Source organism: Elgaria multicarinata, chromosome 21, assembly GCF_023053635.1.
Source record: "Elgaria multicarinata webbii isolate HBS135686 ecotype San Diego chromosome 21, rElgMul1.1.pri, whole genome shotgun sequence".
Taxonomy (NCBI): Eukaryota; Metazoa; Chordata; class Lepidosauria; order Squamata; family Anguidae; genus Elgaria; species Elgaria multicarinata.
Window position 1 is genome coordinate 13,256,140 of NC_086191.1, and position 27,488 is coordinate 13,283,627.

At 51.4% G+C, this 27,488-nt stretch overlaps 2 protein-coding genes across 3 annotated transcripts in view; one reads left to right on the forward strand and one right to left on the reverse strand.

The window, feature by feature from the left end:
• The window catches only part of MACROD1 (mono-ADP ribosylhydrolase 1), a 289,992-nt gene that overhangs the window by 223,070 nt on the left and 39,434 nt on the right, over positions 1-27,488 (reverse strand). The window lies entirely within an intron of this gene.
• FLRT1 (fibronectin leucine rich transmembrane protein 1) lies at positions 22,839-26,469 on the forward strand. Its single transcript, XM_063145592.1, has 2 exons — positions 22,839-23,224; positions 24,676-26,469. The coding sequence occupies exons 1-2, from the start codon at positions 22,919-22,921 to the stop codon at positions 26,359-26,361; spliced, it is 1,992 nt and encodes a 663-aa protein (XP_063001662.1). The 5' UTR covers positions 22,839-22,918; the 3' UTR covers positions 26,362-26,469.

Genomic DNA, 27,488 nt, shown 5'->3' on the forward strand with positions numbered 1-27,488 from the left:
TTGGACTCGATGGCCTTGGAGGCCCCTTCCAACTCTGCTATTCCGTGATTCTATGAACTGGTGAAAAGGGAGGGGGCGGGAGGGGAAACCGATGTGATGTACAGAGGCGCGTGGGGAGGGGGGGTGTCTTCAGGAGCATCCCCAGACGTGTCCACACGCGCACACGCACACACCCGGTTGCAAGGGAAGGCCCCCTCCCGCCAGGAATCGCTTGGTGGCGCCGCCTCCCCCCTCCCTCTCTCCCCTCCCCTCCCCTCTCCATCTTCCTCCTCCCCTCCCCTCCCCTCCCTCCTCCCCTCCTCTCCCTGCAACGGGCCTTTTGCACAACCCGCGCGCAGCCATCGCTCCGCTGCTCCAGGTGGGCCCCCGGAGGCCGGAGCGAGGGCTGAGCTAAGCCGCAGCCCCGGAAAGGGAAGGCGGGCGAGGCGAACCGGAGGCCAGCAGGCTCGCGATCCGGGCGCGGCGGAATGGCCCCGCGATGCCCGCGTCGCTAGGCGCCCCACGGATGGAGATCGCGCGCCGCCGCCTCGGTTGCAGAGGGAGCGAGAGCGCCGAGCGCGCCCGGGTCTGGGCACGGAGCACGCCCGCTTCTCCTGCCCCCCGTCCCCGTCCCCAAAGCCGAGAGGACGCGCGCGCACGAACGCACACGCGTGGCCGGAGAGGGAGAGGGAGCCGCCGGCGGCGGCAGGCGCAGCTCCGGCGATGCCAAGGCGCGGTGAGTAAAGCTCCGAGGCGGAAAAGTTTGCGAGGAGGGAGCCGTTGGTGTGTGGTTGGCAAAACGACACCTCTGGAGATGCATGGCCGAGGGAGGATTTGAACCCAGGTCTCCTCCTCCAACACTCTACTGGTTCCCCTCCGACTTGGTGGCCTCCAGATATTCTGGACTACAAACCCCATTAACTCCCAGCCGGCATGCCAACACATGCAGCTGCAGCCCAACTCATCCGGAAAAGGTCCCAGGGTGGGAAAAGTTGCCCTGGGCTGATGGCTGCTTCTGTTCTTCTTTGGAGATGCCCGTGCAAGCAGGTTTGCTTTGCTGCTAGGCCCACCTCTGACTCCTGCAGGGCTAGGGGGCAAGTGGCCCTCAGGCCTGTCTTTCCTAACAAGTGGCACCATAGTGAAATCAAGTCCCCCGGCTTGCCCGAGATCAGGCTGGATCCCTTGGCCGTGGGGACACCGGCCCCAGGAGCTTCCCAGAGGCATCTGCCGACTAGCCTCCGTTGGAAACAGGATACTGGGTTTGCTGGAGCGTAGGGTCGAGACCTAAAGGCTTCCCCTGGAGTCGCCAGAGTCAAGTGGAACCTGCCTGGGCAAAAGCAGTCTATCTCTCCGGCATCTGGTTCTCAGAAGGTTTTGATGGTGGTGCCGGACGCTGCAATGCTTTGCTTCTTAATGCAGCCTTCCCCAAACCCAGACATCTTTCAAATGTGTTGGACTACAACTCCCCTCGTCCCCAGCCACATAGCCATGGGGACAATGGGGCCTGCAGTCCCATGCATCTGTCAGGCACGGAGTTGGCGAACCCTGTCTTAAGGATTTATTTATTTATTTTGGCGTCATAAGCTACCTGGAGAGTTGTGATTGGGATGGAAGGTGGTGTCTTAGTTTTTTTCTAAATACATACATACATACATAAGTATTGGGGGGAAAGAAGTTGTCCCAGGCTCTACTTGTGAACTTCTCCCATGGGTGACTTCCGGCTGGACGAAATGGACCCTTTGGTCCGACTTCAGCAAGGCCCTCCCTGTGTTCTTATTGGAGCACTACTGACTTTTCAGTTGTCATCTCAAGAGGCAAGTGAGGCATATGGAACCTAAGAACCTAAGAAAAGCCTTGATGCTGGATCAGACCAAGGGTCCATCTAGTCCAGCACTCTGTTCGCACAGTGGCCAACCAGCCATTGGCCAGGGATGAACAAGGCAGGTCATGGTGCAACAGCACCCTCCCACCCATGTTCCCCAGCAACTGGTGCACACAGGCTTATTGCCTCGAATACTGGAGATAGCACACAACCATCAGGGCTAGTAGCCATGGATAGCCTTTGCCTCCAGGAATGTATCCAACCCCCTTTTGAAGCCATTGTGGAGAGAAAGGCAACTGTGGCCACAGGACTTTACAGGTAGGAAAAGGGCTGCACTAAAAACACACACACAAATCCTTCTGGATTCGGCGACAGAATATTGGAATTGGGCTTTAGAAAGCTGAATGCCCCTGTTCAACTATTCAGTTTTTCTGGCTGCCTTAACAGGTCACTAGCACTCAGCCTAACCTGCCATAGAGGGTTGCTGTGAGTTCCTGTTGTTGTTTGTTTAAACTTCATGCCGAGAGTCTTGGAAGACGGGTTGGATGCAAATGTAATGATCAGAGCCATTCCAAGAATCTGGCTGCAGGGAAACCTGGCCCCCTTTGGCAGAAAATGTGCCTAGAAGCTCCGACTGCAATGGGTCAAGTTGGCAGTGAATGGAACTACTTGCTCTAGGTCAGCTCCGACGCACCAGTAGAGACACCACGAAGCTGACATTGGGTTTGGTGCCCGGGTCAATGGGCCAGATCTTGTCAACAGGGCTGCAGCTGCATGTGTTGGCATGCCGGCTGGGAATTAATGGGGTTTGTAGTCCAGAATATCTGGAGGCCACCAAGTTGGAGGGGAACCAGTAGAGTGTTGGAGGAGGAGACCTGGGTTCAAATCCTCACTCGGCCATGCATCTCCAGAGGTGCTGTTTTGCCAACCACACACCCTTCCGCCCAACCTTCCTCACAGGGTTGTTTACACGGACAAAATGTGGGAGGGAAGGATCTATGCCACCCTTCAGAGAACGGCAGAATAAAACACTAATCAAATGAATCCATTACTATTGTTGTTCAAGGTTCGCTGTTGTTGTGAAACCACGGCACGAGCTGTTGTCTTGCAATTAGTATACGTATCAAACTGTTGATGGTTATCTCCTCCGTTGTTTTCATAGCATGAATGCTTTGAACATGCTTGTCCATTACTGGACTGGCCAATGAACCAAAAATCTTTCTTTTTTTAAGCTGGCCAAATCACTAACCTAAAGTAAAACACCCACTTAAGGCAAGTAAACTGGTAGGTAGTTATCCGAGTTGGTCTACTACTTTCCTGTTTGCTGTCAATCAGCTGCCATCCACTGGAGCCAAGGTTAAATCTCAACTTGCCTTTGTTCTGTTGGAATTAATCAAATTGATCGCCGTTTGCTGAAGCATTGGCTCTTTTGGAGCAAATGGGAGCAGAGTGTGGATCAGCCAGGATCTGCTGCAGTGGAATCAGATCACGACTTGGTGTAGCGCTTCTTAGAACCAATGGAAACCAATGGAAAAGGAAGAACCCGGTTCGCACGACACAGAGGGCCATTGTGGGTTAAATAACCCACGACAGACGTGGGTGGCCACCAATTTCAATATGCAGCCCCCAACCGGGGCAATCGAATGTTAAGCCTTGTCATGCGAAGTCCGGCCAGTGTGGGTTATTCAAGGGCTAAGCATCCCTCAATTACTGGTAGGGTTATGCAATGGTTGTTTAGCCCTTGGATAACCCACACTGGCGAGGTTGTCATGACGCAGCCCAATCCCCTATCGCCCCGATCTGAGGTTGCGTATTCAAAATTGTGTCTGGGTATGCACAGCACAAGCCATGGCTCAGCGTTGGTTATTTAACCCACTTTTGATCTAGGAGAGTCAAAATAGACCAGATTCCCAGTTGCTGTGCAGTAGCTAACATCTGCTACGTTCAATAGAAATTGACCCCCATGTGTTTCCAAATTAGCTTCGAGCACCTGTTGGGATAGAGCCTCCTCAGTCCGCTGAAATCAATCTCTCTCCTCAATCCATTTCACCAGATCTAGTGCCAGTATACAACAGTGCTCCCCTGTTGTAGCTTTGGAGCTGAAACTCCACGAGTGTTTTGGTGTGGGGTTTTTAAAAACTATTATTATCATTTAAAAATATTATTAAAGGCCCCAAAGATGGCCTTTCTCCAGGTCTTGATACCGGGGAAAGCCTGACCCTTCCCAAAGAAAGAGAGAGAGCTTTATAGAGAAAGTCAACATTCCAAGTTTACTTTTCCTTCCTCGGCTCAACTAATGTTCTTTGCTTTGAACGCAGCCAACCCTGATGGAAACTTTAAAGACGCAAGAGCCAGTTTTAATATTTAAACATGTGTGTCTTCAGGCAAAAAGAGAAGGGGGGGGCGGGAAAGAGGGTTTACGAACTTAGGGGCTGTGTGCTGGGATTTAGCAGTGTTATGAATTATTAGACAGATTAAAGACTCCAGCAGGAATTGGGTTGTTTTTTCCTTTTTCTTTTTGGTTATATGGTGAATAGAAGTTGAACTGCTCAGATGCGTCGCTCAATAGCGATGCCTCCACCCCGTCCCTGGCATTTATTTATTTATTGCGTTTTTGTACCGCCTAATAGCAGAAGCTCCCTGGGCAGGTTCACATTGCTGAATCTCAGCCTCTGGCATCGCTTAATAGCTGTCTAGTCTTCCCAGGTGCCCTCCTCCCAAATTTTGCCAGCCCTGCTTTTCAGCCACAGAGTCCTGGGCCTTACAAGGGGGTTCGTAAGAGGGAAGCCCTGCTCAGTCCTGTCTGCGGGTCTGTCTGCCCCAGCACCCGGCTTCCGAAAGAGGCCAGGGAAGACGGCAAGCAGAGCATGAAGGCAGTGGTCCTCTCCAGATGTCTGCCCTCATCCCACCCCTGCAAGCGGTATTCAGTCGCCCATAAGAACCTAGGACTTGCCTGGCTGGATCAGGCCAAAGCTCCATCTAGCCTGGCACCCTGTTTCCAACAGTGGACAGCTAAATCAGCGATCTCCACTATTTTTCAATCACGAGCCACTTTGACTGAAGGCACCACCGCCAAAGCCACTCCCACACAGGTCCACATCACTCACTCTCTCTCTCTCTCTCTCTCTGGCCATTCTATTTCTCCTCCATCTTCACCGGCTGCGTAGCGCATCACTGCAGCTAGCCAATCATGCTGCTGTTTGCCTCTTGGGTCCCTCCTCCTCCACCCCAGCTAACTGGCCAATTGCTCCCACGGTTCCTTCTCACCTCCCAGCCCCAATTGCCACTTGATAGCTGTTGAGCGTCAGGACTCCTGACTCCTCACCTCCAAAGCCTCCTCCGGTAGCCCGGATCACAGCAGACAGCCCACTAAGGCAAACAAAGCAATGATAGAGTGAGCAGCTATTGCAAAGGCAGGGGGGCGGTGGGGGGGGCACGCCGGAGGTGACTGGAAGCTGCCAGGGGCCCTCGGGCCTTGAAGTTAAAAACACAGAGCTAGGTGCTTCCAGGCATCTCAGAAGCAGAGCACGGAGGAAACAGCCCACCCCATCATTGATCTGCAGAACGTGGTGCTCAGGGCTTATACTGAGGCTACAACCCTACGCAAGCCCATCTGGGAGTAAGTCCCAGTGAATTCAGTGAGAGGTTCTAATTAGGCCCTTTAGCTAATAGCGACCGGTAGACCTATCCTAAGAACGTAAGAAGAGCCATGCCGGATCAGACCCGGGGTGCATCTAGTTCAGCATTCTGTTCACACAGCGGCCGACCAGCTACCCACAGGAAAGCCACGAGCAGAACACGAATGCAACAGCACCCTCCTGCCCATGCTCCCCGGCAACTGGTGTACATAAGTGGACTGCGAGTAGCATATAGCCATCAGGACTAGTAGCCATCGCTAGCCTTTTCCTCCAGTGATTTTCCAGTCCCCCCATCCAAATTGGTGGCCATCACAACATCTTAAGGAAGTGAATTCCATCGTTTGACTCTGCACTGTCTGAAGAAGTCCTTCCTGACTTCTCCCACCAATCAGCTTTATGGGGCAACCCCCATTAAGTAAGAGAGGGACAAAATATATCCCTCTCCACTTTCTCCACACCATGCATCGTTCTGTACATGTCTATCAGGTCTCCCCTTAGCCTCCTTTTTTACAAGCTAAACAATCCCAGTTGTTGTAACCTTTACTCATATGGGAGATGCTCCGGCCCCTTGATCCTTTCAGTTGCCCTTTTCTGCACTTTCCCCACCTCATATGGTGTGGTGGACACTTATCCAGCTCAAATCCTTTTCTCTAGCCCTATAAGCTAGTGGCTACATCAAGTGGCAGTGAGTTCCATAGCCCTCGTTTTGTCTGCCTCGGAGTTGCTGCCGATCAGCTTCATCGGCCAATCCCCTGAGTTCCAGAATCAAGATAAGGGTGTGGTGGGAAGAAACTCTCTCCAAACAGAGAATGAGCTCATCCTCCTCCTAACAAAATTCAGGGTGGGGAGCTCTGTGTCAATGGCCGAGTGCTAAAAATCTAGCTGCATGTAAAAATACATACACACACACACGCACACAGGAAGCAGATGGATGCTGATTCCTTCTGGGAAAAATAACATCAGTAGTTTACATCTGATCAACCTCATCTGCAGTGACAACATCTGGGCATCAGTGCAGCACAGTTTTCCCATGCTGAAAAATTGCTGTCGGGTTGGAGAGAGGTAGATTTCATCATCCTAATTTACCTTGCCTTTTTCTTTTCTTTTTTTTATAGCGTGTGTGTAGTTGAAAACCCTAAAAATTGGATTGTCGCCTCTGGGTTGGGTCCGTTGCATCTTAGTTAATTCTTTTTTTTTGTTCCCTGCTAATTCAGTGTGCGTTCCCACAGCAAATGTGTGTTTTTGCAGGCGGGGGAAACCTCAATTATTTAGGAGACTATTATGCCCACAGCCTGTAAGGCGAGAAGTGGGCGAACAAGCATAGTGTCTCTCTCACGCACACCCTCCGCCTGCCATTGGCTGAGCTGCTGTGATGTCACAAAACAGGTTGGGTAGCCTACGGTTTGGCACTTGAGCGCTAACGGAAGAACTAGGAAGGGCCTTTGATTTGGTATTCAACATTTCGTTACGCCGTTACCTGTACCGCCTACAAGTCCATTGAGTAGCTTTTTAGAACCTTGGAACAAATAGGAATTGGCCACAAAGATGCATACCTTCTAGTGAACAGTCCGTCATGATAGACAGATATGTGAACGGTCTGAATATTGCAGGGATGTGGGTGGACGTCCCTGCAGAATTGCTCTTTTGGGGTGTTTCGACAGAGAAAAAGCCATACATCCCATACCCACCTTCTTTTAATAAAGCAGTAGTATTCAAATTAAATCAAAGTGCCTCTGAGCATGTGCAGAAGCTTTCTCACCGCTCTGAAGACACACACTCACTGCTCTGACACACGCTTAGACTGGAGGAAGGCAAGGTTGGGTAACATCTGTGGATAAAGCAGCCAGTTTCCTCGACCACGTGGCGAATTTGGTCCACGTGTTGCTCACATCTGTATTCTAAGGGCTGCCTTCTCAACAAGGGCATAGCCCTGGGCACCTCTCTTAGAAATTAAGCCTTGCATCAAACATCCCTTGACACACTCTGAAGACACATTTTATTTAAAAAACAACAAGAAAATCTTTAAATGGCTATAGAACATAAGAAGAGTTGAATTTGTAGGCCCCTTCCAACTCTGCTATTCTATGATTCTATGAATCATGTTAAAGGCCTACCTAATCCAGCATTCTCTTTGTTCAATGGCGAAACGGATCCGTCTGCATGACCCACACGCAGGACGTGAGTGCAATCGCATCCTCCTGCCCATGTACCCGAGGGACTGGTATACAGAGGCAGCCTGCCCCCAATACCGGAGGTAGCATATGGCCATTAGGACTAGTAGCCATTGATAGCCTTCCCATCTACAGTATGAATTTGTCCGGTCCCCTTTTAAACCTACCAAAGCCATCCCTACATTTTGCAGCAGCAAATGCCGTGGTTTAACTATGCGCTGCGTGAAGAGACGCTTCCTTTTATCTGTCCCGAATCTACTAGCTTACAGTAGTGCTCACGTACCATCACTATGCCTTGTGATCATGCTGAGCACTAAACTGTACCCACTCGTTTCCCTCATCGGATACAAGCAGAAGCGTGGATTGCTTTGTAGAGACACGTTTTCTGGCTCCGTGGTAGATTCAACACTCTCTTTCCCCCCCTTTTTTTTTCTTTCTCCTCTCTGGGTAAAATGAGTACAGCATCTGCCTCAACATGTGATTGCACGTTGTCTAGCAGCTCAAGGCAGCAATGTTTATCTTAAATTGGAGACATTAAAAAACGGGTTTATTGGATCAGATCCAAGGTCCAATTTCATCCAGCGTCCTGTGTCTGACAGTGCCCAGTGAGATGATTCTGGGAAAGTCACAAACAAGGTCGGGCCCTCGCATGAAGCAGGGTGAAGCACCCGTATCAGGTGGTGGAGAGGCAAATTTCACCATTTTCTCCTGCACCCCGGGAGGGCCTCCGCCCAGCCAGCTGCTTTTCTGCCATAGCGTACTGCAGCGAGAACAGCTAGGGGCTCTCTCTAAAGTAGTCGCCCATTCTCGTTTGCCTTGTCACCCAGAGAGCTGGAAGAAGCGTCTGCGTACGACAAGGCAAACATTGGGTGGGGAGGTAGACGCAGCAAAGGTACGGGCGGAGTGAGATGGGGGAAGCAGGCGCAAGGTGGCAGCGGCAAGAGACTTGGGACACAAACAGGGCTTGAAGGCTTAAAGCCATCCTCGTTTTTATCCCTAGGAACCTGCCTCTGTCTCACAGTGTAGATCAGGGGTGCTTCCAGACAGAGGATGCGTAGCGCTAACAATCACAAGGGATTGTGCAGCAATTCCGTCTCGTCCTCCTTAAAAGGTGTTCCTAGCTAAGAAAAGAGACTGCAGAACTGGTGGGAAAACTTGGGAGGGTTACGAATAGAACAGGACACCGTCTGGACTCCCCTACCCCCCCCCCTTGTAAAAATTTCATGAACAAGACAGGGAAGGAAGGAAAGGAAAGGAACCTCTCGTGCAAGCACTGAGTCATTGCTGACTCTTGGAGGGACGCCAGCTTTCGCTGACGTTTTCTTGGCAGGCCTTATAGCGGGGTGGTTTGCCGTTGCCTTCCCTGGCCATTATTTCCTTTCCCCCCAGCTAGCTGGGTACTCATTTTCCCGACCTCGGGAGGATGGAAGGCTGAGTCGACCCGAGCCGGCTGCCTGAAACCAGCTTCCGCTGGGATCGAACTCAGGCCGTGGGGAGAGTTTCGGCTGCAGAAACTGCTGCTTTACCGCTCTGCGCCACACGAGGCTAAGACAGGGAAACGGTACGGTAAAAGCCACATCTGGAAGCAGCAGAGGTCGTACCTGCTTTCATTTTGATGACTCAAGTCCAGCCAGACTTTTTAAGGCCTCTAATCTGCTTGGTCAAAGCCAGGCATCTTGTTTGCAGAAAAGCCGAGAGGGGTTGCAAAATCGAGAAGGCTGATTATCTTGCAAAGGAGGAGCTGGTCATATAGACCGCTGTTTGTTTGTTTGTTTGTAAAACTAGTACATTCCGCTCTTGGCCGGCTTAATTGCCGGTAACTTTGTCAAGCAAACTTGTGAGGAAAGAATAAAGGGATCAGAAGAAAAAGCAAGACCAGACAGTCAGATTTCAAAAGCGGGAGAGATGGCAGATCCGGAGTAACCCACTGAAGTGGGGACGCGGGATGCGTTTCTAATACAAGAGCGCGGAGAGCGCCAAAGCAAAATGACCAGATAACAAGAGCACTCTGCAGAATGCAAAAATAGCCGGCTAGCAGAGAGAAGTGAATTAATGCATACCAATTGGGACCCAAGGGAATACTTGCCAGAAAATGTGTTATTTTAAACATTCAAAATAGGTTCATCTGAAATAAATCTTGTTTCCCATCTCTCCCCACTCCCCCCTTGAATTCTGGGCTAAGAAGTGACTATTTGCTGATCAAACTCTTACCGTCATATGACAGAACCCGGGGGCGGAGATAGGTAAATGAAGGGGCGGAGCTATGCAGAACAGAAACGGGCCAGGCCTGGATTTTGTGGGGCGGAGTCTTAGGAATATAGGAAGCTGCCTTATAGCACAGTGTTGTCAACACTGACTGGCAGTGGCAGCTGTCCAGAGTTTCAGACAGGATTCTTTCCTAGCTCTTCCTGGAGATGACGGGAATTGAACCTGGGGCCTTCTGCATGCAAACAAGGGCTGGACCATGAAGCCACAGCCTCCCTCTTAAGTCTGTATGATCTGGGACGAGGCTGGGAAAAGGCGACATCTCATCATCTCCACCCCACAGATACTGGAATCACGTGGAATGAATTTAGCACCCTGTCCTATTGTATCCCCAAGGGTTAGTCCCTTGACTTCCTCTTCGGCTACTCAGCCTCCACCCCCAGCTGCAACACGGCAATAATAGAATTGGCCTACCTTGCAAGATCGTTGGACGGATTATTGAGATAACGTGGAGCACTATGAACCCCCTAAAGTGCTATTTAAAGGTTATTTTTAATGGCTGCCACACATTGAGTCATATGGGGGGGGGGGGTGTTTAAAACACTGCCCTTGGGAGAAGTGTTGCAATGGGAGGAGGAACCCCAGCTACCACTTCTGATGGTAGTGGGGCTCCAACAGCGAGTCCTATGGGCGTTGCAGATGTTTCTAACCTTGCTGGAGAAGTGGTGTAGCACTGGAAGCTGTTTATGCTAGCTCAGGTTATTTGTCCATCTGGCACAGTATTGTCTACTCAGACTAGGATGGATTCCTGCCTTGAGCAGGGGGTTGGACTCGATGGCCTTGTAGGTCCCTTCCAACTCTGCTATTCTATGATTCTATGTGATACCACTGGGCAGGGCGTGTCAGGGACTTGAACCCAGCTTTATTTATTTATTTATTGCATTTATTTCATTTTTATACCGCCCAATAGCCGAAGCTCTCTGGGCGGTTCACAAAAATTAAAACCCTGAAGAGCATAAAAACAGCCAACCATCTAAAAACACAAATACAAAATACAGTATAAAAAGCACAACCAGGATTAAAACCACACAGCAAATTTGATATAGGTTAAAATACGGAATTAAAACAAGGTTTAAATTTAAGTTAAATTAGGTGTTAAGATACTGAGAAAATAAAAAGGTCTTCCGCTGGCGACGAAAAGAATACAGTGTAGGCGCCAGGCGGACCTCTCTGGGGAGCTCGTTCCACAGCCGGGGTGCCACAGCAGAGAAGGCCCTGCTCCTAGTAGCCACCTGCCTCACTTCCTTTGGCAGGGGCTCACGGAGAAGGGCCCCTGTAGATGATCTTAAGGTCCGGGTAGGTACATATGGGAGGAGGCGTTCCTTCAGATAACTTGTCCCCAAGCCATTTAGGGCTTTGAATGTTAGTACCAGCACTATTGAATCAGACTCGGACTTGGACTGGCAGCCAATGAAGTTGTAGAAGGACTGGCAAAAGCCACACCCGTAAGACCAACAAGCCAACCATACTGCAGCTTACTACAGTATACAGACCCTCCCACCATACCGCCCTGTCATTAACAACAGTCTCTAGTTGCTAGTCTGTAATGAGGTCTAGAAGCGGCACTTCATAAATTGGTGTCCATGTTTAAGATGGCTTCATACAGATTAATTCCCGAACAGCTTGCCTGAAATGTCGCTTTGTATGCTTGGATTAAAGGACATTTTCCCCCTTCTCATTCTGGAGTGCACTTCTGTGGGAGCACTCAGACACTCCTGTGCAGTTTTGGATTCGACATTAGCCACCGCAGACCTGCTTTCCCAATTGGGGTGGTAGTGGGGGATTAGAATGGCCGCCTTTCGCCCTCTTTAAAATGCTCTTCACAAGAGTGGAAGGAACCTAATCCTTTAAAGCTGTTTTAATAACCGCCGCAATAATGCAGGTGGCAGCTTGACACAAGTGTGGTAGCTAATCCATTTGTGAACCGTGGCCTACACCGAGCAGATCCAGATCATAACAGGGACCGAATTTACTCCCATTGGGGGGGGGGAGATGGGGAAAATTGCCTTACACTGACTTTCGGAATTTATTTGGAGCTGGGATGTGCCAGATACAAAAATGCCACATTGGCTCTCAATCTGCTTGTACAAAGAAGGATCTGGAAGCCCCGAGATGAGAAATGTGCATGAAGAAACAAGGGGATGGATTTTGCACACCGCTAAATTTTGAGCATAAAACCTGAGCTTTTGGGATAACAAACACGGGTTGCTTTTGGTACAGCTTTCTTTAAAAAAAAAAATCTATCTGACGTAGACGTGGAGTGCAAAGAGGCTGCTGTTATGGCTAATTTTATGATGGAAGGAAATGGAGGTTTATCCAGACCCAGCTGCTAAATCTATATGCAAGTGGTCCAGATAGAAGCCCGGGGTCTTTCTACTCACACGGACAGCATGATGGCTACCACTTGGGGGAAAACAGAAGTGGCGTAACCCCTGATCAACAGCTGGAAAGCTTAGGTATGACAGTCAAGACAAAGACGAAGGGCTGGTCGGAAGTGGGGAAGAGACGTGCTTTGGCAATGCAGCGGGTCTTGGGATGATGAATTGGTAGCACCCAAAGTTGGAGGCACTTGCCAAGTCAAGGATGGGCGCAGCAGTGCAGAAAGGTAAAGGTGAGGCAGAGCCAGGTCTGTTGCAAAGGAAAAGAGTGTCTGGAGGAGAGGGAGGAGAGAGTTGGAGCAGAGAGCCTTGAAAAGGCCACTCAGAAATTAACAGGGTGCCAACGAAAGGGTGGATGGGTGGGTGGGTGGGGTGTCATAAGAACAGCTTGGCAAGGTCGGACCTGAAGTCCGTCTAGCCCAGTATTCTGTTACTGAGAAGCCCTGCAGGGCAGGAGGACCATAGCCGTCTCCTCTCAGGGGTTCCTAAGTACACAGCCTCTGATAAAGCCATCATCTAGGAACATGTCTTACCCTGTTTTAAAACCATTTTAGCCGACGGCCGTCACCACGTGGCAGCAGAATGCCGCGTGGCAGTGTCATGCTGTGTGAAGAAGCGCTTCCTTTTTCTTGGAACGTCAGAAGAGCCCGACTGGATCAGACCAAAAGGTCCATCTAATCCAGGAGTGCTGAATCGCTTTTATCCTGAGGTCCATATTCCATTTTGGAGACACTCTTGAGGGCTGCGTCCCAATGGTGGGCGGGGCCAGAATACCAAAAAATTACGAGCCTATTTTAGCTCAAAGCTCTTGCTCCTAGTAATGAAGTCTTAAGAGAGGCATTTCAACCTTTTAGAATGGGGGGAAATACACAAAAGCTATGGAACCAAGAAGTGATCAGTGGTTGTGGCTGGCTTGAGAATCCCAGAGGGCCGAATTGGGATCCCCGGAGGGCCGTATTTGGCATCCGGGCCTGAGGTCCCCTACCCCTGACCTAGTCTAGCATCCACTTTCCAACACTGGGATGCCAGACAGCTCTGGGAAGCATGAAGCCCATTCCCATGTTGCCCACCCCCAGCCAGACCAGCCCAAGACATTTTGCTGCTTGCGGCAAAGGACAAAATGGCGCACCCCTCTCCCACCCCAGGTATAAAAGCCAACCGATTGAATCTTCCTTCACTACTGGCAATATGAGAAGCTCCTTCTCCGCACCTGAAGTCAGCAGGCTGCACAGCACACAGGACTTTTCTCTCATACCTTTACAGCTGCCTTCCAGCATCAGCCGCCTGAGGCTGCTACTTCACCCTGTCTAATGGCAGGGCCAGCCCCAATCCCCATTAACTGGCATTCAGAGATATACTGTTTCTGGATATGAAGGTTCTGGCTAATACCCTCTGATGGACCTCTGCTCCACAGATGTGCTTAACCGGCATTTGCTGGGGTAGGGTGGGGGGTACAGAGGTAAATGGCCCAGTGGCCCAACAAGGACTGCTCTTCCCATTTTGCATAGGGTAAATGAGGACACAGTTGGACTGTACGTCTGTCCTGTCTTTTCTAGATTCAAGTGACCCTCTTCCAAGGGGCCTTGACTGATGTCTGTCCATCCGTCCGTCTACACCCACACACACACACAGAGGCAATCTTCGAGCTGAGGCTGATGTATTCCTTGCCAATAGGAAAGGAAAGGAAAGGAACCTCTCGTGCAAGCACTGAGTCATTACTGACTCTTGGAGGGACGCCAGCTTTCGTTGACGTTTTCTTGGCAGGCCTTATAGCGGGGTGGTTTGCCGTTGCCTTCTCCGGCCGTTATTACCTTCCCCCCAGCTAGCTGGGTACTCATTTTACCAACCTCGGGAGGATGGAAGGCTGAGTCAACCCGAGCCGGCTGCCTGAAACCAGCTCCCGCTGGGATCGAACTCAGGCCGTGGAGAGAATTTCGGCTGCAGAAACTGCTGCTTTACCGCTCTGCGCCACACGAGGCTCTCCTCGCCAATAACCCCATCTTAATACAGCCAAAGTTGGATTGCATTGGCCTGTTTAGCAGCAGTATCGTGCTGTGAGCCTCACAGCCATTTCTGTAAAGGTTAAAAGTATTGTCTACAGCAATTGAGGTAGTTTTGAATGGGGGGTGGCGGGGGAGAGATCCCACAGTGACTTATTTTAGTGGGATTTGCAGCGCTGGTTGCCGAGGGATCGGAAACCGCGTCCGGTTGGTCCCTCTTGTTTGACACCATGAAATATTGGGCTATAAAGGATTTTATGTCCCATTATGGAGGATCTGGCCAAAGTAAGAATAAACCAGAGGGAGATAGAAAAGTGGGGGGCGGGTGGGTGAGAAGAAGGGGGCGGTGGAAGCAGACAGTGGCAAGAAAAAGGAAATGTAAAATTTATAGAAGAATTGAATGTATAATGAAGTCAAGGCAAGTGAGTGGTTTCTGGTGATTTAATGGGCACTGGCCCAGCGAGACACCTTGCCGACTCAAATCTTCCATGAAAAGGGCCTTGTAAAAAATAACATTGGAAGGAGTTTAACTCAGCCGAGGTTAAAAGGGATGCACGGGAGCCCTGTAAAGCGTAGCCCTCCCGTAGCGGAGGCTGCCAACGTCCCGCATGAATGAGTGCCTGGCACGGAGAAGCCGGGACGAAAAGTCAACGCTGGAAGGAAGGGCAGAGGAAGCATATGGTTTTGGGGCAGCAGAGGGGGGGGGAGAGATATAACAGCTTGGGGAGGGGGCCTGGGGGATAGATTAGAAAAGCGGGCGAAGCGAGGGAGCGACTTAACAGAGGGAGAAAGCAGATGAGACGGTCGACACGCGAAAAGGTACTTCTGTTCGGAGATGATTATTTATGTATGTGTTGGACGCGTTTCTAATTCTTGCACCCACGGCGTAGAAGTCGGGGAGTCGGGGGGGGCTGGAAGAATGTTTTACATTTCCCCGGGAGCCAAAAGCTAAATAAATAAATAAATAAATAGGAGGCGATCTCATTTAAAATGGAAATTCCACAGCAAAAAGAAAAGGAAAAGAGAGAGAGAGAGAGAGAGAGAGAGAGAGAGGGAGGACATCATTACAAAGTCACAGGCAAGATCTCCAGACGTAAGAACATCAGAAGAGCCCTGAAAGGCTGGATCAGACCGTGGGTCCAGTGGCAACCAGCTGTCAACCAGGAACCCACAAAGCTGGACGTGGTGCAACAGCACCCTCCCACCCATGTTCCCCAGCAACTAGCGGTGACGGTAGTGCGGGGGGAGGAGACATTCTCTCTGCGGTGTTGGCAGCGTAGGACTTTGGGGCACATGTTCAAGGCGCCACAAACAGGGTGGCTCCCAATGGCTTATCATCTCAAGCAGGGGTCCCCAACCCCCGGGCCACGGACCGATACCGGCCCATGGCCTGTTAGGAACCGGGCCGCGCAGGTGAGCTGCTTACACCCCACCCCCACCCTAGCGTACCTGGGCGCAGGGCGCCATCTCGCCTGCCCAGCCGAAGCGAAGCCAGGACGCTGGGGTGGGGTGGGGGGGCAGCTTCGGAACGGCGTGCCCGGCCAGAAGCCGCTCTGGGAGAGCGACTTCCGGGTGCGCCGTTCCGAAGCCGCCCGCCTGCCCCAGCGTCCTGGCTTCGCTTCGGCTGGGCGCTCACCCAGCCAAAGCGAAGCCAGGATGCTGGAGTGGGGGGGGAGCTTCCCAAAACCATCCCCTCAAACACCCCCCCCCCGGTCCGTGAAAAAATGGTCTTCCACGAAACCGGTCCCTGGTGCCAAAAAGGTTGGGGACCGCTGATCTAAAGAACCTCTCCCCTACCCTCCATGAGATCATTAAAGCCTAAAACTACCTAGCTACACCACTGCATGCTTCGCCCCAGGGATACACCTGGGCTGAGGACTCTTTGCCTCCTGTTTGCCTTCAATTTATTCTCCCACCATCACCTTTGCCAGGCTCAGCAGCTCCTTCCTCCCTTTGTCTCTGTCTCTGTCTCTCTCTTTCTTCCCGTTCTCCACGAGATCCAAGAGAATAAAAACTGAGGCCGTAAAGCAAAGCGATTTACTGGCCTTAATTTGATAGGCTACATAAACCGTGTAATATAAACAACAGGGGCATAAAGGAGCAGCCAAAAGAGGTGGTTAAAGCGGCAGGCGCCTTTTCAGGCCTCCGTCTCCGAAGCCGGGCCTTTGCTCCCCCTTCGCCTCAAAGGTCTTTTGTGCCACGTAATTGGGAATCTGACGAGAGAGGCCGCGAGGAAGCCCCAAGGGCAGGAGGGGACAGGAATCTGGAGCAGAGGCGGAGGGCAAGGGAGACAGGGCTCTCATTCCCCCAATGCACCAGCAATGCTGCGTTTTCTAACTCACCATGTTCTGGAAAAGGAGACCAGTTCAAGCTTGCTAAGAGAATCATAGAATCATAGCATTGTAGACTTGGAAGGGGTCCCGAGGATCATCTAGTCAACCCTCTGCAAGGTGCAGGAAAACCAATTCAACCATCCGTGAGAGGTGGCTCTGTCCAGCCTCTTCTTAAATACCTCCAGACCACAGCCAGGGTTCTATATACCCCCGTTTCGCCTTCCCAACTTCCTCCCCACAAAAAAGGTCAGTATTACTCGAAAAAAGCTCAAGCACGCAGACCAGAAGTGTTGGTAGGCACTTAAAAGATTTGTGTGCCTAATCTTTCCATTGGCATCGTTTTTCTAAGCTCCATTTGCCATGAGGAGGGGGAATGTTTAGAGGCCCCCAGATGGCACAGGGAAGACAGGGCTAAATCTTCCTTCCACAACTATGACCCCCCCCCTTGGAAACTATCACTGTCATATGATAGCTAACGTTAGGAAAAAACTCTGATTGGCACCACTGGATACTAAGGGCTTTGGAAATTTATTTATTTCATTTCATTTCATTTCATTTCATTTCATTTCTATACCGCCCAATAGCCGGAGCTCTCTGGGCGGTTCACAAAATTAGGTCCAGGGATGTAGAAATAGATCTGGGGGTGAAGCCCTACAGGCCCAGACCTATCAACGCCCCTGGTGTAGACAAGGAGTACACAACCCTTCTTGGCCCTAAGGGCCACATGTGATGCTGGGCCAGAGGCCGTGCCCGTGCACATCCACGCACGTGCGCACACTGATGTAGACGTTGGGACTATTTGTAAAGAGCATTACAACCTAGGGAGGTTGTGGGCTCTCCCACACTCGAGGCCTTCAAGAGGCAGCTGGACAACCATGCTTTAAGGTGCTTTAAGGTGGATTCCTGCATTGAGCAGGGGGTTGGACTAGATGGCCTTGTAGGCCCCTTCCAACTCTGCTATTCTATGATTCTAGGTCAGAGGAGCCGTCTAGGCGCACCAAGGCAGCCTTGGGCACCATAACACACAATAACACAGTGTGCGTTATGGGTGGATTCCTGCCTTGAGCGGGGGGGGGTTAGACTTGATGGCCTTATAGGCCCCTTACAACTCTACTATTCTGTGATTTTATGTGCGTGCGTGTGCATGCGTGGCCCCAAGTGAAATGGCAGGAATCAAGCAACAGGCTCACGAGCAGTAGCTGCTGGTGCCCTGGAGGTGGTTGGAGAACAGGGCTGCGTGGGGTGGAGGGCAGAGCAGCTAACGGCTTTATTTATTTATTTATTTATTTATTTATTTATTTGTGGCATTTCTATACCACCCAATAGCCGGAGCTCTCTGGGCGGTTCACAATAGCCGGAGCTCTCTGGGCGGCAGGCAAAGCCAAGGTGACAACCCCGTCACACAGAAAGGGGAACTGAAACCAATTCCGTCTGGTGCGGAGAGACGGCGACCCACGCATCTACACGGCGCAAGCCGTCTTTTGAATCCACAGCTGCAGACCATTTAACCGCATGACCTTGGGTGGGAGAAGAGGGCCACTCTGCCGTAGGACCCACTGTTTTTCTGTTCCAGCAACGACCCCCCGTTGCGCGGAAAAAGGAAAGCGAGACAAATAACTTTTGAGTGCTTGCTTGCTACGCGAGTAATTTGCTGGGTAGGGGTTTGGAGAGCCAGGGGGCGAAGGAGGTGAAAAACGCCCTCCCTGCGCACAATATAGTTCCTCTGCTGGGCTCAGGCGATGCCAGGAGATGACATTTTAAAAAGGAGTTTCAAATCAGACACACACAAGGATGGTGCGCTTGAGAAAGCATTGTGGCGAGAGCCGGCACATGAATTCTTCCGTATCACGGTCTTTCCTGGGAAACGCATCGGGTCATGAGTGGGTGTACGGGAGAGGGCGGGGGGAGGAAAGGAAGCCCCAGGAGTGCATTTCCTCTTTGCCTTTCCCCCCGCATCTTAACGAACGCAGTGTTGTGGCTGAGGTTGTTGCACGTCAGCTTTCCTGCTTTTAAAGTTCTTCTTAAGAGGGATTTACAATGTCGGCTGCAAACCCTTTCTGCGGCTTGACAGATGCTGCCTGAAAGCGCTGGGAGCTCAAGAGGCAATGGAGTTGGCCATGGCTGCTTTTGGATTGGGTGGGCTGGTAAGTTTTTTTTAATCTGGCGGTAGACATACAGAGAGGCCTGGCAAAAAACAACACCACTCCACCGGGATGTAAGATCTGGCTACACAAAGAGAAGGTTGATAAAGTTGCTTTTGTCTTTTGTTTGAGGGGAGGGGGAGAGAGAAGGGAAGATAATTTCTAAATTCCTCCTCCAAGCTGCACTCCCCTGCTATATCATATATATATTTTTAAAGCCGTGAAAGGCTTTGCCCTTGTAGTAACTCCCTGCCAGTTTGTCAGGATTTGTCTGAGCGTGTTTTAGGGTTGGTGTTAAAAGTTTGTATTGTTTCAGCCCGTGATACAATCGGCCAACCAGACACCAAGGAATAGCTGCGGTAGTTGTAAATTTGGTTCTTTTAATCTCAGAAGCTTTACAAGCCTGTGTGAACAAATTCTGGGGGCCCTCCTTTTCCTGGGCCAAGATCCTCCATATATCCCCAACCTACCCACAAACCAAAAGAAATACACAAAGAGAGGAAGAGGATATAGTTCACTTTAAATGCCAAATCCTGGTGTTGGCATTCTCCAAAAAGGCCTGCCAAATTCCTTGAAACGCCTCGGAATTCTCTCGATTAGCGCGTACCGTGGATGCTTTGCTACTCAATCCAAAACCTCCCCACAGGGCCGGTGCTACCATAGAGGCCACTCAGGCGGCTGCCTAGAGCGCCAAGGTAAGGGGGGCACCGAACGCTGCACCCGGAAGCTGCTCTCCCACAGTGGCTCTGAGAGGGCGGCTTCCAGGCACGCCATTCTGAAGCCGCCCACCCGCCCCAGTGTCTTGGCTTCACTTTGGCTGGGCACCCACCCAGCCAAAGCGAAGCCATGCCCGCCCACCCACTCCAGCGTCGTGGCTTCGCTTCAGCTGGGTGGGCACCCAGCCAAAGCGAAGCCAGAATGCTGGGGTGGAGGGAGGGGGGGGGCAGCTTCAGAACGGCGCGCCCAGAAGTTGCTCTCCCGGCCGGGCACACCGTTCCGAAGCCGCCCCCACCCCAGCATCCTGGCTTCGCTTCAGCTGGGCGGGCGAGATGGCGCCCTGCGCCTAGGTATGCTGGGGTGGGGGTGGGGGGTGAAAGCAGCTCACCTGCCTAGGGCACAAAATAGTCTGGCACCGGCCCTGCCTCCCCAGCCCATGGGTCAAGGAGCCCAACACTGCGATGTCAAAGGCTGGGCTGATACTGCGGTGCTTGTGAAGCAAGTTCTCCCAAAGGATGACACGCTTCGCACCCGGATGGGCCATCCCAGCCACACACACACATACAAGGCTGAAATAGATTTATTGCATTAAGGACCACAATAACCCTAAAAAGGAGAAACCGCAGCTAGGCCATGCAGCGTTGGGCACCTGTCAGGGACTCACAGTCCTGCGGGGGCCCACTGCGAAGCGCACGCTTCGTTTTTCCTCCGCTTCGTCATCGCAGCCTGCTTGTTCGCCTGCCTCTCGTGCTGACTGGGACAACAGTAGCAGTGAGAAAGAGGAGCAATCGATGTCATTGTCTACTTGCTCTTTGGCTGGCAAGCAAGCAAGTGGGAGGAAGGAGGAGGCGCTGGTATCATGGCAGTGAGAAGGCCAACTCACTGATGGAAGGGCGCCATGGAGGGTGTCTTGCCCAAGGGCTCCTGAAAACCCAGAGCCAGCCCTGACAACAACACCTCCTATAAGACAACAGGGCAACCTTCTCTGCTATCGTCAAGAAAGAAAGGAAGGAAGGAAGGAAGGAAGGAAGGAAGGTTTATGGCACAGCAGCAGCTAGGCTAAATTATGCAAAGGCAGGGGAATTCTCCATCAGGGCGCAAGAACCTGAAGGCGGCCAGATTGATAGCTGAAACAAGGAAGTTTGAGTATATAACACTGATTCTGGACCGTTTGCATTGGCTGCCTATACGTTTCCGAGCCCAATTCAAGGTGCTGGTTTTAACGTATAAAGCCCTACATGGCTTGAACCTACCCATACACTGCGCTCAACATCTAAGGTCCTCCTCCGAGTGCCTACTCCGAGGGAAGCTCGGAGGAGGGCAACAAGGGAGAGGGCCTTTTTGGTGGTGCCCCCCCCCCCCGACTGTGGAATGATCTCCCCGATGAGGCTCGCCTGGCACCAACACTGTTATCTTTCAGGCGCCAGGTCAAGACTTTTCTCTTCTCCCAGGCATTTAATAGCATTTGACAACGCTAAATTTGTTTGTTTTTAATGGACCCCAGAACAGTTGTTTTTAAATGGATGTTGTTGTTCTTATATTGTTGTCTATATGTTTCTGATGATTTTTTAAATTTTGTATACTTTTTAAAAAATGTTTACTGTTTTTAACTGTTGTAAACCGCCCAGAGAGCTTCGGCTGTGGGGCGGTATATAAATGTAATAAATACATAATAAATAAATAAATAAATAAATAAATAAATAAATAAATAAGGAAGCTCACAGATCAGCCCATAATAGAGGCTAAGTTCAGAGCAGGAAACTGAGTATGCAGAAAGACCTGGTGTGCACTTTAGAATCATGGACACTCCCCCAAAGTAAATGGCAGGAGAATCATACACAGCATTAGATGAGACTATGGAGCACAAGGAAAAACCCATCAGGTCCGTCTGGACCAGAAGTCTCCAACCTGGTGTCCTCCAGACACGTTGGACTACGACCACCATCATGGCTGGAGTTGATGGAGATTGCAGCCCAACACATCTAGAAGATACCAGGCTGGGGAAAGCTGGTCAAGATGGGTAGTCTGATAATTTGGTGGCTTTAAAACACATGCACAGATTTGCCTGTGGCAATGCCGCTAGCCCCGAAATCCTTTCAAGGGGGTAGGGAACGGAACAGCACTGATTAAAATCCAATTAAAAATCTGATCGATGCTTTCACACTAATTAAAGTTGTTGTTTTAAAAGGCGTCCAAACCTCTGAGGTGCTGAGCTATCAGGTTTGGTTCTTCCTAATGGGATGAACAAGATGGCAGACATAAGCACGGCCTCCCAATTATATCTGTTGTCTCAGTTGTCTGCACGTACCGAATCTGTGCACCTTTCTTCTTCCAAGTGCAGCTATCCAGCCAGAAGAATACCAGATTCCAAACTGGTATTCAAACTTGCAAAAACAACCTTTCCTAGTCTATACCGTTTCGATTTTATGGGGAAACTGTATACCTGGATGCTTCCTCCAAAGTAGAAAAAAAATAAATTCCATGCATTTGGAAATCTAACATGTTTTCTTTCACCTTAGCCGTCTCTTTGTTGTGCTGGCTTTTCTCATGCAAGGAATGAGGAGGAGGGTAACCAGGATGATCAGGGGTCTGGAAACAAAGCCCCATGAAGAGAGACTGAAAGAACTGGGCATGTTTAGCCTGGAGAAGAGAAGACTGAGGGGAGACAGGATAGCACTCTTCAAATACTTAAAAGGTTGTCACACAGAGGAGGGCCAGGATCTCTTCTCGATCCTCCCAGAGTGCAGGGCATGGAATAACGGGCTCAAGTGACAGGAAGTCAGATTCCGGCTGGACATCAGGAAAAACCTCCTGACTGTTAGAGCAGTACAACAGTGGAACCAGTGACCTAGGGAGGTTGTGGGCTCTCCCACCCTAGAAGCAGCTGGACAACCATCTGTCAGGGATGCTTTAGGGTGGATTCCTGCACTGAGCAGGGGGTTGGACTGGATGGCCTTGTAGGCCCCTTCCAACTCTGCTATTCTATGATTCTATGAATATTGACAAGGAAGGAAAAGCATGGAGGGCAAAACCACACACTGGTTCTGCACAAAGCTCAGCCCAGTGTAATCCCACCTACATAGGTGCTGTTTCTGGTTTCTGCTGTGCTGAGGAAAAGGCGTTCTGCAAATGCTTCGTTCCCCGCTGCTACACCTCCACTGGCTCTCAGTTTATGTATCGGCTCGTGCTTTACATATCCTGGGGCTAAACTCTGGCTCTGAAAACAGGTTGTGGAGCTAAATCCTGGTTCAATTAAATCCTAACTTGGCAGCCTTTAGTTGAGAGGGAGAGATTCGCACGTTTAATTGCATGGCAGGGGTGTTAGCTTTGTTTATTTGTTTGTTACTCCTCCCTTTTCACCCTCAGACCTTGCAAAAAAGGGAGGGCGGGAACAAATCCAGAGCTAAACCCAAAAATATTCCCTCCGCAGGTCCCAAAGGCCTAACCGCGGCACAACCTAGCACCCCGCGCGCCATGGCGACCGCCTCGCCGACAGCTGCCGTGGTGACGGCCACCGTGGTTACAACAGCAGCTGCCATGGACTTGCGTGATTGGCTCTTCCTCTGCTACGGACTCGTGGCCTTCCTGAGCGAGGTGATTGACAGCACCACCTGCCCGTCAGTCTGTCGCTGCGACAACGGCTTCATCTATTGCAACGACCGGGGCCTGACCTCCATCCCGCCTGACATCCCGGACGATGCCACCACCCTGTACCTACAGAACAATCAGATCAACAACGCGGGCGTCCCCTCCAGTTTGAAGAAAAAGCTCAATGTGCAGGTTGTACAAGCGGGGTGGTTGGGTGGGGGAGATTTGCAGGAAAGAGGGTAGCTAGTCCTCATGAAGTGAGCTAATCCTGAACCCTCTTTTCCTTTCCTTCAAGATTTTAAAGAGTCACACCGGGACAGGTCTTTCCCCATTCCTTCAAAGGAAGGAAAGGAAAGGAACCTCTCGTGCAAGCACTGAGTCATTACTGACTCTTGGAGGGACGCCAGCTTTTGCTGACGTTTTCTTGGCAGGCCTTATAGCGGGGTGGTTCGCTGTTGCCTTCCCCGGCCGTGATTCCCTTTCCCCCAGCTAACTGGGTACTCATTTTACCGACCTCGGGAGGATGGAAGGCTGAGTCGACCCGAGCCGGCTGCCTGAGAACCAGCTTCCGCTGGGATCGAACTCAGGCCGTGGGGAGAGTTTCGGCTGCAGAAACTGCTGCGAGCGTTTAAAAGTTGGAAGGGTGTTTTATGAAAGCGAGGTGATGGATGAAAGTGTTTTTCAAGTGTTTTTTCGAGAGCCATCACCTGCTGACCTGATCTTTTTAAACTGGAGATACTTGGGATTGAACCTTTTCTGCATGCACTTCCCATCCAGCTATGCTCGCTCATGTGCTGATGTTGAGTTCACCATTTCAGTCTATGGGGCAGGGTCCATGCTCAGGGGTAGAGCACATGTTTCACCCGCAGAGAGTCCCGGGTTCAATTCCTGATAGCTCCAGCTAAAAAGAGCTTATGTGCCAGGGACTAAGGAAGACATTTTATGCTCCCCGAGGTCTTAAATAAGCACTTATAATCGCGGGGGGGGGGGGGGGGAAACCAGCCTTCCTGAACCTGGAGCCCTCCAAATGTACATAGCTACAACTCCCATCATCCCCAGTGTGGCTGAAAGCATTTGGAGAGCACCAGGTTGAGTAAGGATGGGGTCAAGATGCGCCAGTGGCTTGACCCCAGCGTAAGGCTGATTCACATGGCCCATGAGGTGGTCTATGGAAACAAGATCTCTTCTGAGTAACAACACTTTAGGCAAGCAGAGACTTAACAGACGTTTGGTTTTCGAATTTCCGCAGACAGATTAAACCCGTTTTGGAATTGGAAACACCGTATTCGGGCTTTAGGCTCCAGATGGAGTTTTGGAGAGGATTTGGGGATGTACCCTACTTGAATTTTTAGCACCAGATGCAAATTTCCACACACAACTGGCAGCATCTTGAAACTCCCTTACCTTTTAATGCCAGTTCCTGGAGGTAGTGGGGTGGCGAATTAAAGCTCTTTCCCGAGAGATAAGTTTATAATTTCCAGGCTGATGAAAGGTATGCTAGTATCGACAAACTGGAACCAAACACACACACACGCGCGCACCCCAAGCGATTCCAGAATCCCAACCCCATTTTGAAATTGATGTGCCGTTTTCGCCCTCTCCTCTTGCCCTGTTGAATTTCCTCTCGATCCGATTCCCATCAGGTCATCTACCTCTACGAAAATGACCTGGACGAGTTCCCAGTCAACCTGCCCCGCTCGCTGAAGGAACTTCACCTGCAGGACAACAACGTCCGCACCATCGCCCGCGACTCCCTGGCCCGCATCCCGCTCCTGGAGAAGCTGCACTTGGACGACAACTCCGTCTCCACCGTCAGCATCGAGGACGACGCCTTCGCGGACAGCACCCGCCTGAAGCTCCTCTTCCTCTCGCGCAACCACCTCAGCAGCATCCCCTCCGGCCTGCCCCGCACCCTGGAGGAGCTGCGTCTGGACGACAACCGCATCTCCACCATCCCCCTCCATGCCTTCAAGGGGCTGAACAGCCTGCGGCGCCTGGTCCTGGACGGCAACCTCTTGGCCAACCAGCGCATCGCCGACGACACCTTCAGCCGCCTGCAGAACCTCAGCGAGCTCTCGCTCGTGCGGAACTCCCTGGCGGCTCCGCCTCTCAACCTGCCCAGCGTCCACCTGCAGAAGCTGTACCTGCAGGACAACGCCATCAGCCACATCCCCTACAACACCCTCTCCAAAATGAGGGAGCTGGAGAAGCTGGATCTGTCCAACAACAACCTGACCACCCTGCCCAAGGGCCTCTTCGATGACCTCGACAGCCTCTCTCAGCTCCTGCTGAGGAACAACCCCTGGTACTGCGGCTGCAACCTGATGTGGCTGAGGGACTGGGTCAAGGCCCGGGCCGCCGTGGTGAACGTGAGGGGACTCATGTGCCAAGGGCCCGACAAGGTCAGAGGCATGGCCATCAAAGACATCACCAACGAGATGGACGAGTGCTTTGAAGGGGGCCCGCAGAGCAATTCGGGAGTGGCCGTGGCGGCCAAGACGACCGCCAGCAACGCTGCCGTCACCACCCCGCAGGGCTCCCTTTTCACCCTGAAGGCCAAGCGGCCGGGCATCCAGCTGCCCGATTCCAACATCGACTACCCGATGGCCACCGGCGCCGGCGCCAAAACGCTGATTCTGCACGTCAAACCGCTGACGGCCGACAGCATCCGCATCAGCTGGAAGGCCATGCTCCCGGCGGCCTCGTTCCGGCTGAGTTGGTTGCGCCTGGGCCACAGCCCGGCTCTGGGCTCCATCACGGAAACCCTGGTGCAAGGCGACAAGACGGAGTACCTGCTGACGGCCCTGGAGCCCAAGTCGACCTACATCATCTGCATGGTCACCATGGAGACCGGCAGCACCTACGTGCCCGACGAGACCCCGGTGTGCGCCAAGGCCGAGACGGCGGACATGTACAGCCCCACCACCACCCTCAACCACGAGCAGAACATGGACCCCATGGCCGGGCTGCCGTTAGCGGGGATCGTCGGCGGAGCCGTGGCCTTGGTCTTCCTCTTCCTGGTCTCGGCCGCCATTTGCTGGTACGTCCACCGGACGGGAGAGCTGCTGACGCGAGACCGGGGCAGCCGGAAGAAAGACGACTACGTGGAATCAGGCACCAAGAAGGACAATTCCATCCTGGAAATCAGAGGCCCTGGCCTGCAGATGCTGCCAATCAACCCGCACCGGGCGAAGGAGGAGTACGTCATCCATACCATATTCCCTTCCAATGGAACCAGTCTTTACAAAAGTACCCACACCATCGGTTATGGTACAACTCGTGGGTACAGAGACGGGGGAATTCCAGACATAGACTATTCGTACACATGATGCAAAATCCCCCCCTCCTCCTCCATACAGCCCCCTCCATCCCCGCCCAAACACGTCCGAGTTTTTAACTCCCTCCCCATCGTGCCCCCCAGGGTTGGTGTTTTGGTTTCCCCCCCCGCTTGTTTTGATTTTTTTGCCAAGATGGGGCGGGGGGGGGGGGAAATGGCAAAACGAGGACTTTTTTTTTCCAAGCAGAACCAGGTGGGACAAAACGGAGGGGAGGGGACGGAGATTTTACAAAACAAAAAACAAACCTATTTTGTAGAAAACAAACATTTAAACAAACAAAAAAAGTTTTAAAGAAGTAGACGTGGAAGGGGGTGGGAAAGACATAATTTATATTTAATATACGAGATTAAAACGAAACAGAACACCCAGCTCAGACCGTGAAAGAACATTGGGCTGTTGTTGTTTACAAGGGGGGGAGGGGGAAGTAGAGGAAAGACCTGGAAGGGGGGGGGGGTGAAAAACAAAAATGCTACCTGTTTATCTTTCTTCCTGTATAAATCTTCTATTTTGTTCAGGGGTTAGATTATAAAACAAAAACGGGAAAAAAAAACACACATCAAAATGTCTTTCCTGGGGGCTGAACTGTTAACTGCATTGGGGAAAGGACTTGTGTGAATCTACTTCCAGTTCTCTTTTTGAGTCCCATAACTCTGATTTCCTTACAGGTCCCAAATTTATCATGCAAAGTTGAGCAACACCAAACAGCCGCTTAAGGAAGGGAGGGCGGGTCGTTTTTCTTTCTTTTAGTTCTGAAAAAGGACCCTAATTGCATCCGGCCTTCCCGTTTCCCCTCCTGCAATGCTCCGAACCCATCAGAGTTTTGTTCTTCCGCTCAGCGCAGACTGATCATGAGAATCGTACCTTTGGTGACCTCCTCGTACGGCTACCCTTTGGGACAATCATTCGAGATTATTCTTTTCGTAGGGATAATTCAACACGTAGCTCTTGTCTTTTTAGCAAAAACAAAAATCAAAACCCCACACACAAAAACTGACGTGGAGACAGGACGGGCCAAAGTCTTCCAACCAGCAAGATATTCCTTCCAAGGTGGGGGTTCTGGAATCCGAAACGGTTCTCAGGTTCACAGGGGATTTTGAGAGGTTAAGGAAGGAGAGAGG

Excerpts from the sequence above, each read along its gene's own strand:
- FLRT1 (XM_063145592.1), top strand. The coding sequence starts at position 22,919 with ATGGCGACCGCCTCGCCGACAGCTGCCGTGGTGACGGCCACCGTGGTT. Across the intron at positions 23,225-24,675 it reads AGAAAAAGCTCAATGTGCAG|GTCATCTACCTCTACGAAAA; the intron begins GTTGTACAAGCG and ends GATTCCCATCAG.